Below are 16,507 nucleotides of genomic sequence, written 5' to 3'. Positions count from 1 at the left end.
CTCTGAGTGCAGCGTGAGTCCAGAACTATCCCAAACCCCAAGACAAATGGTCTCTGAGGGGTTGATTCCCACAGTGCTAAGATGTAGCCACCTCTGGGGTGGATCCACGGTGGCCATAATTTGCTAGTGACAGGGCATGGACATGTCTTACCCTCCAGGCCTTCCAGTCTCCTGTTCAAGAGGCATCCCCCAGGGCTGCCTCTGCCTGTGTGACTGACCAGCAGGGGGCGGTGATAACTTTCTATCCACTTATCACACTCTGTGAGATAAATGTTGCTGGGTGGGGAGTGGAGGTGGGGCTGTGTGGGGAGATTGCAGCTGAAGGGGCATTGTGGTTGGGGGAGGTGTTTGGATGGCTGGACAGGGGGTACCCTAGTCAGGTTGGTGAGTTCTCGAGGTTTGGGGGGGGGGGTTGTGATGTGCCCAGCCCTGAGGCTATGGGTCCTGGAGGTGGGTATCGCTGGGGACCTGGTGGCTGCAGACTGGGGGGAGGGGTATCTCTTGGGGCAGTGGGACAGGGGGTTAGAATGAGCCTGGTGCTGTGCCAGGGTCTGTGACTGGGCTTACCCAGCTGGCTCCTAGGATCGTTGCCATGCCCAGTGCACAGAGTTAGGGGAGGGGATCCCTGGCACTCGGTCAGGGGATGCCAGGGAAGCAGAGTGAGGGGTCCCACTGAAAAGCATCAGGGGGTCCTGTTAGATGGAGAAGGGGGTCCCAGACAAATGGCAGGGCAGATCCTGCGGGGGGGGGGAGTCCTAGGCAGGCAGTGAGGGACTGAGTTCCCAGTGGGGGGTTCCCTTGGGGAGGTCTCTGGCTGCTGGGGTCTTCTGGTGGAGGGAACCCTTTGGGATTCCCAACCTGACAGTCATGGTCTGGTGGGGATTCCTTGGCTGGTGGGGCTTTGAGGGGTATCTGGGGTCCCTGGCCAGGGACTCTGGGGTTTAGGTCCCAGGGAATATCTGGTTGGCCCCTGGCTGTGGGAGCTTCTACTAACCTTGATCCTTCTCTCTGATCAACTCGTGCCAGAGTCCTGGCTCCAAGCACTGCCCGGCATTCCCCAGTCACGTGCCCTGTCACTGGGATAACTTTCTGTCCACTTATCAAACACTGTGAGTGTGAAATCACAGATTTTGCTTTTCTCCTCTTTTGAAAACTTTTGGTTCCGTTTGGATAATTTGTGCCCCCAGTCTTGTTCTCTATCTGGGCGGTGAGGAAGGTGGGAAGGGGGTCAGCACTGCCCCATGATGGTCTCTTCCACAGCATTCTGGACTCATTTCTGAAATCTGGTTTGATTGAGACCAATGCTAATCCAGAGTCGCTGTATGGAAAGACAAGGAGTGACTAGATGGACAGTGGGGCAAATGAGATCAGCAATTCTCCCTTTGAGGAGGGACTCCCATTAGCTGCTCTCCCCGGAGAGCTAAAGGAGGGAAGCTGCTCAAACGCTCTGTCCCTCTCTGCTCAGGATATTGGAGTGTAGCTTTCTGGGTCAGATGCTGCAGCCTCCGTTATGATCTGGGAGGCCAGGCTTGGCAGCTGCTGCTACCCCAGTGGGGTTCTGTGCTGGGAAGTGACCTTAATTAAAGCTGCTTCTCTGCTCGGCCCAGGGGATGACTTTCTCCAGCTGCTCCTAGCCCCTTAGGGCAGCCCTGGGCCCTGTTAATACTAAATTCTGAGCCAGACATTCCAAGTAACTGACAGGAACAAAGGGAAAATGCTAGGGTCTGACCTTAAAATGACTCCACACAAACAGACCCCCCTCATTTCTTGCAATTGCAGGATAAAATCCAGCCATGGGGGAGCAAACTACCCAGGAATGAGACTTTCCTACCAGACGAAGAGGGAGAGGGGATGGGAAAAGAAGGAAGAGAGATTGAAAGGGGCAATGGGAGAAAAGAGTTTGGAGAGAGATTTCCAGATCTCTAATCTGCCCAGAAAGATGTATTGCTGCACCCTGGATAGAGTCACTTTCCTGTGGAAAAGATGAGAATCAGACAGAGGAAAATTCCAGTTCCTGACTCCATATTCCCCCTGCTGGAGTGTGGCTGTCGTGGGGTCCGTGTCTGAGGAAATCCCCCACAGTGACTCCTTTGGTTCTGCTTTTTTCTAGCCTTGTGTTCAGAGACTTTGTTATGGGAAGAGGGGGTGGGAGAAGGGAGGTTAAACAAGTCTCTGTGGGTTTAGCCTGGCAGGAGGGGCCAGGTCTACACTGTACAAAGAGATCAAGCCTTTCTCAGCATGGCAGACTGTAGGGTGTCTGTCTGCAGGGAAAGGGCCTGCAGGCAGTGCATTCATTCATGCTGTGAAATGAATTAAAGCCTGTTCTGAAACCTTCACAACTGCCCTTCTCACCCTGCCAGGCTGTGAAATAATGTCCATGTTTCGCTCCAGTTCATCCCGTCCTCTCGTTGGACAGGGGAGAGAAATGGCTACAGAGGAGCCAGTTCAGGTAGGTATTATCAGGGAGTTGCTGGTGGGTTCCTCCAGGAGGGAGCGGGACAGCAAATACACCGGAGATGGGAAGGTTTGCACAGTCTGGTTTGAAGGAAATGAACAGGGTGGAGAAAGGGAGGAGGACAGGGGTGTGCTAAACCTGCTGGGAGCTACTTAATAAGTGGTGTAGATTCTAGGAACAGACCCATGAGGTTCGGCGGTGGTAATGCTCTAGTTTGTGGAGCAGAAAATAACCCAGATCCATGGGGCTGGAAAAACTGACCAAACTCGTAGTGCTGGAGCCTGACCTGCCTAAGCGGGTGCTGTGAGATATGAAGGGGGCACCCACCAGTGAGGCTTAGGGGAGATTCCCCTCCCTTCACATCCAGCTCTTCAGAATGGGGAGAGTGTTGGGCTTCCTACCAGGGAGCTGTCCTTGGACCCTGCTAGGGGCTCCATCATCTGAATCAGTCAGTGGCTAGTAGGTGTGTGATGGCTCTGCTGGGAGAGAGGAGGGGCTCTCTCTTCGTCCCCTCCCCCTGGTGTTTCCTGGATGCTCTGAGCAGGGTGGGGGTGGGACTCTGACTGCAATCCACCCAGAGTTTCTGTTTGGCTCCTGTCCCCCATGTACAGGGGGACTGTGAGTGGGGCAGCAGGTACTGAGTGTTGGACTCTCTCTCTTTCAGGGGCCGGTGACCTTCGAGGAGGTGGCTGTGTATTTCACCAGGGAAGAGGGGACTCTGCTGGATCCCACTCAGAGAGCCCTCTACAGAGATGTCATGCAGGAGAATTATGAGAATGTGACTGCACTGGGTAAGGGTTCCTGTCCCCTCTGTTCTTGGAAGGGGAAAAGAAGAAAGATGGTTCACGCCAGCCCCCAATGCCACCTCTACTCTGCCCTGTTTCAGCATCACCTCAGTATGCCAGTGACACACACGCTGCCAGAGACCCTCCCCTGCTGCAGAACACTTTGGGAACAGAGCACAGGAGCCGTATCGCACAGTGTCAAATATCTCCTGTTTGCTCAAGTAAAACTGAGGTTAGGTGCAGCATAATCAGCAGAAGCTTCCTACCCCTGACCTCTCAAACCCTGAGCCTTCTCCACCCAGACCACAATAATGCTTGGAGTGCAACGAGCAGGCTGCTGGAGTCAGAGCTGCTGATCCAGGTTACTTATCACACAGACACTCTGTGTCCTTGAATGCTGGCTGGGGGTATCCAGAGAAGGAAGCTCAGTGGTGGATTTAGCGTTAGTGGGGCCTTGTGCTCAGCTCCATTTTTGGGGTCCCTCCTTGGGACACAGGCAAGAAAAATAACATACTCTCATTTCCCTCCCACCCCCATTTTTCATTCTTTTCCTTCCTCCTCCTCCTATAAGAAATAGGAAGTAAATGAGGCTAAAGTGAGGTACCTTGATTGTTTTTGTTGTCTGAGTTTTCCACAGACCACTTGAAAATCGCTGAGCGTCTCAGTTCACCACCTAATAATCTTTCCAAATACTGTTTGTACCGTTAGCTAATTATTGTAAAACGCTTTGGATAAGAGCCCTTTATCAAAAAAAAAATATTAAAAATGTTGGAGTGCAGGGTCTGGCCAGGAGTTAAGGTGTGGGAGGGGGCTCAGGGCTGGGGCAGGTGGTTGGAGTGTGGAGCGCTTACCTGGGACAGCTCCTGTTTCATGCGAGCAATGCACGTGGGGATGTTGGGGGGCAGGAGTCGGGGGGGCAGGAGGCTGTGTGGAAGGGGTGCAGGAGTCAAGACTGGTGGTGTGTCTGGGGGCAGGGGGTTTGGGTGGTTGCAGTAATCAGGGAAGGCAGGGAACTGGGGTGTGTTTGTGAGGGGTGAGGGAGTAAGGGCTGGGGGTGTGAGTGGGGGTGCAGGAGTCAGTGAGGGCAGGATGTTCAGGGTGCAGGAGTCAGGGCTGGGGGTGCAGGGTCTGGGAGGGAGTTAGGCTGCAGGAGCAGGCTGGAGATTGGGGTGCAGGTTCTGGGATGCAGGAGGGGGCTCAGGGTTCGGGTAGGAGATTGGGGTGTGGAGTGCTTACCTGAGGCAGCTCCCATTTGGTGCGAGGGATGCAGATGGCAACGTGGGGGCGTGTGTGCAGGAGCTCCCATATTTGGTGCTCAAGGTGCGGGTGAGGATGTGGCGGGGGTGCAACAGTCAGAGCATGGGGTGTGAGGGCTGCATATGTGGGAGGGGGTGCAGGAGTCAGGGCTGGGGGCTGGGACGGTGGGCTGGGTCATGGGGGTGCTCCCAGCCCCGTACCCTGAGTGGTTCTCAGCAGAGGCTGGACATGGGGGGGTATGTGATAGGGGAGTGCTTTGTAAAGCAGTGAGCAAGTGACCAGGGAGCTTTTCAAACAGGGCTGCTAACAGGGAATTTTGTGAGGGAGTTTGGAAGGGGAGTGGGAAGGGGGCGAGGTTCTCTTGCCAGTCTTTAAAACATTTAAGCTATAATACAAACTTCTTGGTTGAAACAAAACCCCTGTTGTTAACCTAGATAGCTGTAGGAGAGAATGCAGGCAGAAGCCCAGCAGCAGAGTGGGAGCTATCCTGTTTATTGCACTCAATGTAGCGTGTATGATTACCTGCCCTGTGGGCGGGTGGCGTATGTGCATTCGGTGCATTCGGTGCAAGGAACTCCTGGCCCTCAGACAGCACGTGGAGGTTTTGGAGGCCAGGGTGGTGGAACTAGAGACACTAAGGGAGACAGAGAAGTATGTCAGTGATGCTTTCTGGAACACTAGATTTCTCCCACCTCTGGCCAGACAGCCACTGCGCTGTTGAGGAGGATGAAAGGCCCAGGGCAGGAGAGCAGTCAATGGGAGCAGAGGGGAACCGTCCCATAATTGGGACCCTCCTTCCAGATGGTGTTGGGGTCACCTCTTGCACTGAGGTTACCTCTCCGGGGAGGGAACTCCAGTCATTAAGAAAAGGCAGTTGTTAGTAATGGGAGATTTGATCATTAGAAACAAGGATAGTTGGGTTTGTGATGACCAGGACAACTGTATGGTGACTTGCCTGCCTGGTGCAAAGGTTGCTGATTTCTCGAGGCATCTCGATAGATTTATGTGTAGTGCTGGGGAGGAGCCACTGGTTGTGGTACATGTAGGCACCAATGACATAATGAACAGTAAGTGAGACGTCCTGGAGGTCAAATTTAGTCTGCAAGAAAGAGATATCTGGGACCTCTATGGTGGCATTCTCAGAAATGCTGCCAGTTCCACGCACAGGGCCAGGTAGGCAGGCAGAGCTTCAGAGTCTCAATGCATGGATGAGATGATGGTGTAGAGAGGAGGGGTTTAGATTTATTAGGAACTGGGGAAACTCTGGGGATGGGGGAGCCTATACAGGAAGGATGAGCTCCACCTAAATCAAAGTGGAACCAGACTGCTGGCACTTAACATTAAAAAGGTTCCGGAGCAGTTTTTAAACTAAGAGATGGTGGAAAGCCAATGGCTGCAGAGGAGCTCGTGGATGGGACAGAGACTTGTCTTAGAGAAGAATCTAGTGATAAATATTTTTCTAGTTTAGTGAGGAAGAGAGGCTGGAAGAGGATAAAGCAGGGGCCAGATCACACAGGAAGCATTTACACACAAAAGAATCTGACACATCAGAAAAGGGCAGACAAATAAACAGAGACTAGTTTTTAAAGTGCTTGTACACAAATGCTAGAAGTCTAAATAATAAGATGGGTGAATTAGAGAGCTTCATATTAAAGGAGGATATTGACATAATAGGCGTCACAGAAACCTGGTGGACTGAGGACAAGCAATGGGACCCAATTGTTCCAGGGTACAAAATATATCAGAAGGACAGAGCAGGTCATACTCAGGGTGTGGGGAAGGGAGTGGCACTGTATGTTAAAGAAAATGTAGACTCAAATGAAGTAAAAATCTTAAATGAAACTGCATGTTCCATAGAATCTCTCTGGATTGTAATTCCATGCTCTAATAAGAATATAACAATAGGGATCTGTTATCAAGCACCTATCAAAGACAGTGATAGTGAGGATGAAATGCGAAGGCAGATTAGAGAGGCTATCAAAATAAAGAACTCCATAATAATGGGAGATTTCAGTTATCCTCAGATTGACTGGGTACATGTCACCTCAGGACAAAATGCGGAGACAAAATTTCTGGCTACTTTAAATGGCTGCTTCATGGAGCAGGTGGTACAAGAACCCACAAGGGGAGAAGCAACTCTCGATTAAGTCCTGAGTGGAGCGAAGGATCTAGTCCATGAGGTAACTATAACAGGACCGCTTGGAAATAGTGATCAGAATATAAGAACATTTAACATTCCTGTGGTGAGAAGAACAGCTCAACCCTGTGGCATTTAATTTCAGAAAGGGGAACTATGCAAAAACGAGGGGGTTAGTTATACAGAAATTAAAAGGTACAGTGACCAGAGTGAAATCTCTGCAAGCTGCATGGACACTTTTCAAAAACACAATATTAGAGGCCCAACTTAAATGTATCTCCCAAATTACTAAACACAGCAAAAAAACTAAAGAAGAGTCACTGTGCTTTAACGACCATGTAAAAGAAGCAGTGAGAGATAAGGCCTCTTTTAAAAAGTGGAAGTCAAATCCTGGTGAGGTATATAAAAGGGAGCATAAGCACTGCCACATTAAGTGTAAAAATGTAATAAGAAAAGCCAAAGAGGAGTGTGAAGAAGGGGCTAGCCAAAAACTCAGAAGGTAATAACAAAATGTTTAAGTACATCAAAAGCAGGAAGCCTATTAAACAACCAGTGGGACCCCTGGATGATCGAGATACAAAAGGAGCCCTTAAAGACAATAAAGTCATTGCGGATAAACTAAATACATTCTTTGCTTCAGTCTTCACAGCTGAGGATGTTGGTGAGATTCCCAAACCTTTAGTGGGTGACAAATTTGAGGAATTGCCAAAGATTGAAGTGTCACTAGAGGAGGTTTTGGAACTAATTGATAAACTTAACTGAAACAAGTCACCGGAACCAGATGGTATTTACCCAAGAGTTCTGAAGGAACTCAAATGTGAAATTGGGGATCTATTGGCTATGGTTTGTAACCTGTCCTTTAAATCAGCTTCTGTACCCAATGACTGGAAGATTGCTAATGTAGCACCAATATTTAAAAAGGGCTCTAGAGGCGATCCTGTCAATTATGGACCAGTAAGTCTACTGTCTGTACCAGGCAAATTAGTTGAAACAATAGTAAAGAATAAAATTTTCAGGAACATAGAAGAACAAAAATTGTTGGGCAAAGAAAAGAAAAAGAAAATAATAGGAGATATACCAATCTCCTAGAACTGGAAGGGACCTTGAAAGGTCATTGAGTCCAGCCCCCTGCCTTCACTAGGAGGACCAATTTTTGCCAAAGATCCCTAAGTGGCCCCCTCAAGGATTGAACTCACAAGCCTGGGTTTAGCAACCCAATGCTCAAACCACAGAGCTGTCCCTCCCCCCAAAGTCAACATGGTTTCTGTAAAAGGAAATCATGTCTTACTAATCTATTAGAGTTCTTTGAAGAGGTCAACAAACATGTGGACAAGAGGGATCCAGTGAACATAGTGTACTTAGATTTCCAGAAGCCTTTGACAAGGTCTCTCACCAAAGGCTCTTACATAAATGAATTTATCATGGGATAAGAGGGAAGATCTTTTCATGGATTGAGAACTGGTTAAAAGACAGGGAACAAAGGGTAGGAATAAATGGTAACCTTTTAGAATGGAGAGGAGTAACTAGTGGTGTTCCCCAAGGATCCGTCCTCGGACCAATCATATTCAACGTATTCATAAATAATCTGGAGAAAGGGGTAAACAGTGAGGTGGCAAAGTTTGCGAATGATGATAAAGTGCTCAAGATAGTTAAGACCAAAGCAGACTGTGAAGAACTTCAATAAAATCTCGTAAAACTAAGTGAATGGGCAACAAAATGGCAAGTGAAATTGAATGTTTATAAATGTCAAGTAATGCACATTGGAAAAAATAACCCCAACTACACATACAATATGATGGGGGCAAAATTAGGCTAATCAGGAAAAAGATCTTTTTGTCATTGTGGATAGTTCTCTGAAGACATCCAGCAGTGTGCAGCGGAAGTCAAAAAAGCAAACAGGATGTTAGGAATTATTTGAAAAGGGGTAGACTGTAATACAGATAATATCTTATTGCCCTTATATAAATCAATGGAAATAACTAATTTAGACCCCATCATTCTGCATGTATATTTGGGATTTTTTTCCACTGGGCTGCACTATGTGTTATCCTGACATCTAGCACTGCTGAGATCCTGCATTCAGTAATATCCCTGCCCTTCTGTTCCCTTTCTCCACTGAACCCCAGCAGCCCATGCTTCCTGTTTCCAGCTTCCCCAGGACTCGCTCTTTGTCTCTGGACCTCTGTCAGCAAGAAGCAGGGAGACTTGCCCTCTGGAGACTTCGATTTCTGGGTCATGGATTTACTTTCAGTGTATTTTAGGAGACTCTTCGAAATTGAGTGTCTCTGACATTAAGCACAGTACAAGCTGGACTGTTGAACAGCTGTGTCCCCTTAGTTCCCCAAGCTGGGGTGCCTCTTACACTGCTCTACTGTGAGAGCAGCCGCTCCTGGGCAGTTCACACACAGTCTCCAGCATGTAACTCACTCCCAGCTACACAGTTTTGAGTGCTGCTAATCAGTGACTCACAAATTACAGTACCTCACAGGAGAACCCCAGAAAATTCTCTGCTCTCAGACTTCCCCCAGAAATGTGCATCTTGCCCTGTCCAGCACACTCCTGAACAATGGGAGCTCATATGAAATCTGTTATTTCATCAGTGGAAAATGCCATGCACGAGCCTTTTTATTCCAAACAGCGTTTCCAACACACTTTAATCCAAATACACTGGTTAGATAAAAAAAGGAAACAAAATTATTAACTATTGAAAAAAATGATTTTAAGTGACTACAAGTAATGAGGCATAAAAGTCAGAATTGTTTACAAAAGAAATGCAAGATAAAACACAAACTAATGTTTAACTTAACAAGCTAAAACGGGTTTAAAACAAATGTTTCTCTCACCATCTGCTGAAACAGGCTGGTTTTCCTTTCAGCCAGGACTCCCCCTAACCTGCCCCTGCCGCCCACATTCAGTTCCTCAGGAGTTGTCATGAGCAGAGGGAAAGGGGAGAGAGAGAGAGTCTCATGCATTTTCCACACCTCTTTTTATAATTCAGTCCTTTGTACTAGAAACCACTTCAGTTCCCAACTGAGTCATGGTGACAGGTTGTCATAGATACGAGCTTCAAGTGATCCCTGTGATGGAATGTAAATGTCTTCTTCACACCTTCCCCCTGGCGGAGAATGGCTATTTGACTGGCTGTTTGCCTTGCTGTCTCTGAGGAACTTAGAGTTAGGGTTGCAACTTTTTCAGTAACAGCATACCGTAAAATCTCATAACTTTACATACAATGTTGCCACACAGTTTATCAGGCGGCTTATTCAGTAGATTATGTCTTTTCAAATGGTACCTCACAAGCCATACAGTGATAAATGAAGGGGAGGGAAGGGATCTCCCTTTTATAAACACCCAGGCAGCCAGTTGGCTGTAAAATCCCTGTTGGTGTGAGTTCTCTGCTTGCTTTACTCTGAAGGGTTAACAAGCCCATAGGTAAAAGAAAAGGATTGGGCACCTGACCATAAGGGCCAATAGAAAGGCTAGAACTTTTTTAAATGGGAAAGCAACTTTCCCTTTGTCTGTTTTTCTCTGGAGAAGGCAGGAGTAGCAATGCTGTGTAAGGCTTGAAGCAGGTATGAAAATTCATCTTCCATACCTAGAAGAAATGATTTGGCTAGGGAATGTTTAGACAGACACAATCAGGTTTATTTTTTATTTTGGCTTTTGGAGCTCCTCTGTACTATCCCAGATGCTTTTGTTTGCTTGTAAACTTTAAGCTGAACCCAGAAGAAAGCTATTTTGGATGCTTTCAAAAATTTTCTTTTAAGATCTAGCAAAAGCCTAAGTTCCAGATGTACTGTTTTCCTTTTCAATTTTAATAAAATTTACCTCTTTTAAGAACAGGATTGGATTTTTGGTGTCCTAAGAGGTTTGTGCATGTGATTTGATTATCTGGTAGCCACAGCTAATTTCCTTTGTTTTCTTTCTCAGCTCTTTCCTGGAGGGGAGGTGAAAGGGCTTGAAGGCGCCCCAGAGGGAAAAATTCCCAAGTGCTCCTTCCTGGGTCCAAGGGTTTGGGGTTTTTTTGCATTTGTGTGGTGGCAGCATTTACCAAGCCAAGGTCAGAGAAAAGCTGTAACTTTGGGGGTTTAATACAAGCCTAGAGTGGGACACATTAATTTTTAGAATCCTAGCAGGCCCCCACTTTCTGCACTCGAAGTGACAGAGTGGGGATTCAGCCCTGACACATACTATGAACAAAATTAATCATAATTTTCTAGAAGAGTGAACATAGGGGAACAGACTTGCACAGTGTCTGTGTTCCCAACATATATGTGGGGATTTCAGTCCCTCACAAGCAAGGCGTTCGTCATCTTCAAACACCCGGGTACTGGTCCTGGGAATTGACTGGTTTATTAAGTGACACTGTATGGAATTGAGAGGCATTTTATATTAATATTATTTTATTATAAATACCAATATGATGAAATTGCAATGAATCGTGCTAGATATGCCATGTAAGGTGTCAATGAAAATGTTATGATTTTCCAAGTATGATGATCTTGTTTCTATCTTTGTATTGTGAGTTACAGATATGTAGGGTATATCTGTATTCCAGACTTGTGTAGTGTTTCTGAATGACACCTCCAGGCATATTGGCATCAGCGCTGCCCAGCCTGTTCGATGGCCCATTCACGGTCATCAGCCATACAATAAACCCATTGAAAGGATTAAGGGGATACACTTATTGAGTCAGCAAGACATGCCGGGTTATGCCTGTGTACTGAGACCTCCAAGGCTTTTCCATGCCATGTGCTGTGAAGCTTGTGTTTGGGACACAGGAAGTAGAAACCACTTGGCAAAAGGAATGTAAAGGGCAGCTGCATCATCTCCATTTTGTCTTCAATCCCTCTTTCTACCTCTAGAGCAACTTCTCTACAAACTGAAGGCTTGAACAAAGAACTGAATAATATGGATGTGTACCAGAGAACCTTTAAAGCCAGAAACTCACCAATACTGGTAAGAACTAGATACATTCAGAAATATATATATCTGTCTGCTTTCCCATTTAACAACTCCCTTTTTCTTTCTTTCTTTTGTAATAAACCTTTAGTTTAGATGCTTTCTTGCTTATAAACCTTTAGTTTAGGTGCTAAGGATTGGCTGGCATCATAGTATTTTGGGTAAGATCCAAACCCATATTGACCTGGTAATGTGGCTGACTCTGGGGTCAGAAGAACACTGTTTATGTGAGCAGAGTTTTTAAATAACCTCTCACTGTGCTGGACCTAGGTGCTGATTGGCAGTCAGAGAACTAGAATGCAATAAAGGGGGCTGTGTGATTTCTTTTTTCAATTTCTCAATAACCAGCATGGGGGATCAGAAGCACATTTGGTGACTGGTCGGTGAGTTTAACTTCCTTGTTACCCACCAGTTTTGGGAGCATCTGCTCTCCCTTTTTCAGCCTGCCCTGATTTTGGCCTTTTAAATGAGGACTGCCCCAGGCACACTGGGTCACACTAAACACTGAAGTTAAATTAATAGAGTGTTTTTATGACACAGTCATATGAAATCACCTGAACTCCTTTGTTTTCTTTCATCTGAGCAGGGTTTCCAGTTCCCAAACCTCATATAATCTCCCAGCTGGAACAAGGAGAAGAGCCATGGGTCCCAGACCTCCAGGGTTCAGAGGAAAGATGGATCCTGAGAGCCCCCTGCACAGGTGAGGAAACATTAAACCAGCTCAGAATCTGTAAGTGCCTGAAGGAAACATCTGATATGCCTAACAAAGCCCTTGTGGAGGTCTCTCAGTTCATTATTGTCCCTAGCAGGAGTCGTATCCTCAGGGTAAACATGACTCATGGCTTCCTGTAGATCCCAGCAGACACCAGGCTGTGGCTTCCTTCCCCCTGTGAATTTGGATGGGATGTGAAGGCCCAATTGATCCCCTCCTCTCTCCTATTTAGGGGAAGAGTTTGGAGGAGTTGAGTTCTTGTTTTTATTTGACCTCTCTCCAGCACATGTATTGGTTTGGCCTTCCCCTTTCCATTCCTGTTTGAGGTTTCTGTTTCTATCGCAGCAGGTGATGCAATGGTAGGTAAGAAAGAGGAGCAGAATTTTCAGCAGGAAAATGTCGAGCAAGTGGATAAACACAGAGCATTTTCGCAAAGATCGAAAAGGAATGTGTCCAGGAGTCATGACCAGGGAAACTCCTTTGAGATTCAGCACAGAACAGAAAGAGAGCAGGGAAACCAGCCAGGAGAGAGAATGGGTAAATATATTTTCTGCTGGGGAATTCAGAAGAGCATCAAAGAAACCACAGCACAGCAGGAAATCCTCATGAGAAAGAAGAAAAATACATGTTGTGAGTGCGGGAAAAGCTTCTCTAGCAGCTCAAACCTTTCTCAACATCAGAGAATCCACACAGGGGAGAGGCCCTATGAATGCTGTGAATGTGGGAAAACCTTCTATCACAGATCAACCCTTTCTAGACATGAGAGAATACACACAGGGGAGAGGCCCTATGAATGCCGTGAGTGTGGGAAAAGCTTCACTCAGAGATTAACCCTTTCTAGACATGAGAGAATCCACACAGGGGAGAGGCCCTATGAATGCCATGAGTGTGGGAAAACTTTCACTTCCAAATCAAGTCTTGTTCATCATAAGAGAATCCACACAGGCGAGAGGCCCTTTGAATGCCGTGAGTGTGGGCAAACCTTCATTCACAGATCAGACCTTTCTAAACATCAGAGAATCCACACAGGGAAGAGGCCCTATGAATGCCGTGAGTGTGGGAAAACTTTCACTTCCAAATCAAGTCTTGTTCATCATAAGAGAATCCACACAGGCGAGAGGCCCTTTGAATGCCGTGAGTGTGGGAAAACCTTCCCTCACAGATCAGCCCTTTCTCAACATCAAAGAATCCACACAGGGGAGAGGCCCTATGAATGCCTTGAGTGTGGGAAAAGCTTCACTCAAAGATCAACCCTTTCTCAACATCAGAGAATCCACACAGGGGAGAGGCCCTATGAATGCCATGAGTGTGGGAAAACCTTCAATCGCAGCTCAAACCTTATTACCCATCAGAGGATCCACACAGGGCAGAGGCCCTATGAATGCCGGGAGTGTGGGAAAAGCTTCCTTCACAGCTTTCACCTTTCTAGACATCAGAGAATCCACACAGGTATGAGACCCAGTGGAAGCAGTGAGTGTGGGAAAACCTCGTCTTGCCATTGAGCCCATCAGAGCCGTGAGAGAATCTGCACGGGGGATCAACACCATAAAAACCTCTAGGGCTATCAATACTTTAGTACTTTTCCTGATTCCCACAGAGTAACTTTTAAAAGCTTTTTGAACTGCTTGAAGCACCGATATCCATCAGCTTGTCCAGATGAGTGGCCCAGTTTTGCATTTTGCAGTTTGACTCTTTTTGAGGTGGACCCATTTGTCCTTTCTATCAACTCCATTCTCCCATGAGTAGTTCGAGTGTGCCCTTCTCATGGTATAATTCTCCACTGTGAACCTTAGCGTACGAAAGATGGGGTACCAGCATGAATTCCTCTAAGCTCAATTACCAGCTTAGGACTTGTAGCACTGCCACCAACCAGGAATTTCAGTGCCTGGTACACTCTGGTCCCCCCAAAACCTTGTCCAGGGACCCCCAAGACCCAGTCCCTCTGGATCTTAACACAAGGAAACTAAACCCTTTCCCTCACCATTGCCTCTCCCAGCCTTCCCCTCCCTGGGTTACACTGGAAGATTATTGTGATTCAAACTCCTTGAATCTTTAAACAGAGAGGAAAATTCACCTTCCCCTCTCCTTCTCTCTCCCCCTCCCAGACGCTCCCTGAGAGAGAAAAATAATCCTAACACAGAGAGAAATTAACCTTTCTCTCCCCCTTCCCTCCTTTCTCCACACCAATTCCCTGGTGAATCCAGACCCAGTCCCCTGGGGTCTCACTAGAATAAAGAAAACAATCAGGTTCTTAAACAAGAAAAGCTTTTAATTAAAGAAAAAATTTTACTGTGTTTTTTCATCTTTGTAAATTTAAGATGGAATATGTTACAGAGTCTTTCAGCTATAGACACTGGGAATACCCTCCCAGCCTAAGTATACAAGTACAAATTAAAATCCTTTCAGCAAAATGCAAATTTGAACTCCTTCCAACCAAATACACATTTGCAAATAAAGAAAACAAACATAAGCCTAACTCACCTGACCTATCTAGTACTTACTATTCTGAACTTGTAAGAACCTGTATCAGGGAGATTGGAGAGATACCTGGTTGCACGTCTGGTCCCTCTGAGGCCCCAGAGTGAACAACCACCAAATTCTAACAGCACACACTCAAACTTCCCTCCCTCAAGATTTGAAAGTATCCTGTCCCCTGATTGGTCCTCTGGTCAGGTGACAGCCAGGCTCACTGATCTTGTTAACCCTTTACAGGCAAAAGAGACCTGAAGTACTTCTGTTCTATTAAGTCTTACTTATCTGTTTATGACAGACCTTCCCATAAGAAACAAGGGAGCATCACATTTATACCATTCCTCCTACTTCAAAGGTATTGTTAGAGTCACCAATGATGCGGATTGTATCATTGCCAGTTGTTCTCACGTTACTTTGGGTTGTGCTGAAGAGCAGTTATCATGGGAACTTTTCAAATTATATTTAAAAGAAGAGGAGCAAGGGCAGAAAAAAAAGTGTTATTTCAGCCTCTGTGATACTGGAAGGAGATGTAAAAAGTGACAGAGTCCTGTGTCACCTTATAGACTAAAAAATGTTTTGGAGCATAAGCAATATACAAAAAACTATAGGATAACACTTCAGTCTCCTTGGACACACAATCACAGCTTTAAAAATAGCCATCCTGCAGCAAAAAAACTTCAGACCCACACTTCAAAGAGAAACTGCTGAGCTTCAGTTTATTTTCAAATTTGACACCATCAGCTCAGGATTAAACAAAGATGTGAATGGCTAGCCAACTACAAAGGCAGTTTCTCCTCCCTTGGTGTTCACACCTTCACTGCTAGAAGAGAGCCTCATCCTCTCTGATTGAACTAACCTTGTTATCTCTAGCCTGATTCTTGCTTGCATATTTATACCTGCCTCTGGAAATTTCCACTACATGCATCTGATTAAGGGGGGATTCACCCACAAAAGCTTATGCGCCAATACGTCTTTTAGTCTGCAAGGTGCCAGAGGACTCTTTGTCACGTTGTACAGAACTGGACTAACACAGCTTACCCCTCTGATACTTGGAAGGAGATGGGGTGACTCAGAGATTCCCTCCTTTCCCATCATGGCAGAACTGTTACCTTTTGTCTGAGCCAGGCAGAGTTTATCGTCATCACATTCTACTCCTCCACTTCTCAAAGTGTCATGTGATGAAGTGTTCTCAGTTGTCCGTGCTTGGAGATGATGCTTTGATCTATTTAATCCTACGCCAGAGTCGCTATGACTGGAGAGATTTGGAAAGATTTAATGTGTGACGAGAGGTATTTTTCCTCAGGATGCAAACATTCTCACATAGGAGAAGCCTTCCACCAACACGCATGGCAGGAGAACTAGAGATATATGAACTCTCAGAAGTGCTGGGACAAACCACAACTTGAGCCAAGGTTCAGGTGTTGGCAATGGGGATTAAAAGAAAACTAACATATGACAAGAATTTGTGATTTTTGAATGTGTTATTGTTACCAATGAAAATGAAATTATAGGTGATGTTATTGGTAAAGAGTAAGAGACTAATTGTTTGATAATCTGAATTATTTTGGAATACTGAAAGTTGTCTTTTTTTTTTCTTTTTTTAGTCATACAGGAAATGATGGCTAATCTTCAAAAGTTACTTTGATTTAATTTACCCACTGTAGTGTAGGGAGTTCTGGTAGAAAACCTCACTCCAAAGGTTGGGGTGGGAGAATAGGTGTTAGAGT

General features: G+C 46.1%; 1 protein-coding gene across 2 annotated transcripts; it reads left to right on the top strand.

Moving 5' to 3' along the window:
• The first annotated feature begins 814 nt into the window (after positions 1–814).
• Positions 815–13,980, top strand: LOC127039392 (zinc finger protein 239-like). 2 transcript variants are annotated; one of them, XM_050933091.1, is made up of 5 exons: positions 815–1,109; positions 2,361–2,449; positions 3,120–3,246; positions 12,183–12,296; positions 12,654–13,825. In XM_050933091.1, the coding sequence occupies exons 2-5, from the start codon at positions 2,372–2,374 to the stop codon at positions 13,808–13,810; spliced, it is 1,476 nt and encodes a 491-aa protein (XP_050789048.1). In that variant the 5' UTR covers positions 815–1,109; positions 2,361–2,371; the 3' UTR covers positions 13,811–13,825. The 2 variants fall into 2 exon arrangements, with proteins under 2 accessions (XP_050789048.1, XP_050789049.1); XM_050933092.1 differs by lacking the exons at positions 815–1,109; positions 2,361–2,449 and adding an exon at positions 6,522–6,677 and having other exon boundaries at positions 3,158–3,246; positions 12,654–13,980.
• Positions 13,981–16,507: the final 2,527 nt, after the last annotated feature.

This window comes from Gopherus flavomarginatus, chromosome 23 (assembly GCF_025201925.1).
Source record: "Gopherus flavomarginatus isolate rGopFla2 chromosome 23, rGopFla2.mat.asm, whole genome shotgun sequence".
In the NCBI taxonomy this organism is placed as follows: domain Eukaryota; kingdom Metazoa; phylum Chordata; order Testudines; family Testudinidae; genus Gopherus; species Gopherus flavomarginatus.
This window is presented reverse-complemented; position numbering and strand designations above follow the sequence as displayed.

Excerpts from the sequence above, each read along its gene's own strand:
- LOC127039392 (XM_050933091.1), top strand. The coding sequence starts at position 2,372 with ATGTCCATGTTTCGCTCCAGTTCATCCCGTCCTCTCGTTGGACAGGGG. Across the intron at positions 2,450-3,119 it reads CTACAGAGGAGCCAGTTCAG|GGGCCGGTGACCTTCGAGGA; the intron begins GTAGGTATTATC and ends TCTCTCTTTCAG. Across the intron at positions 12,297-12,653 it reads CCTGAGAGCCCCCTGCACAG|CAGGTGATGCAATGGTAGGT; the intron begins GTGAGGAAACAT and ends TTTCTATCGCAG.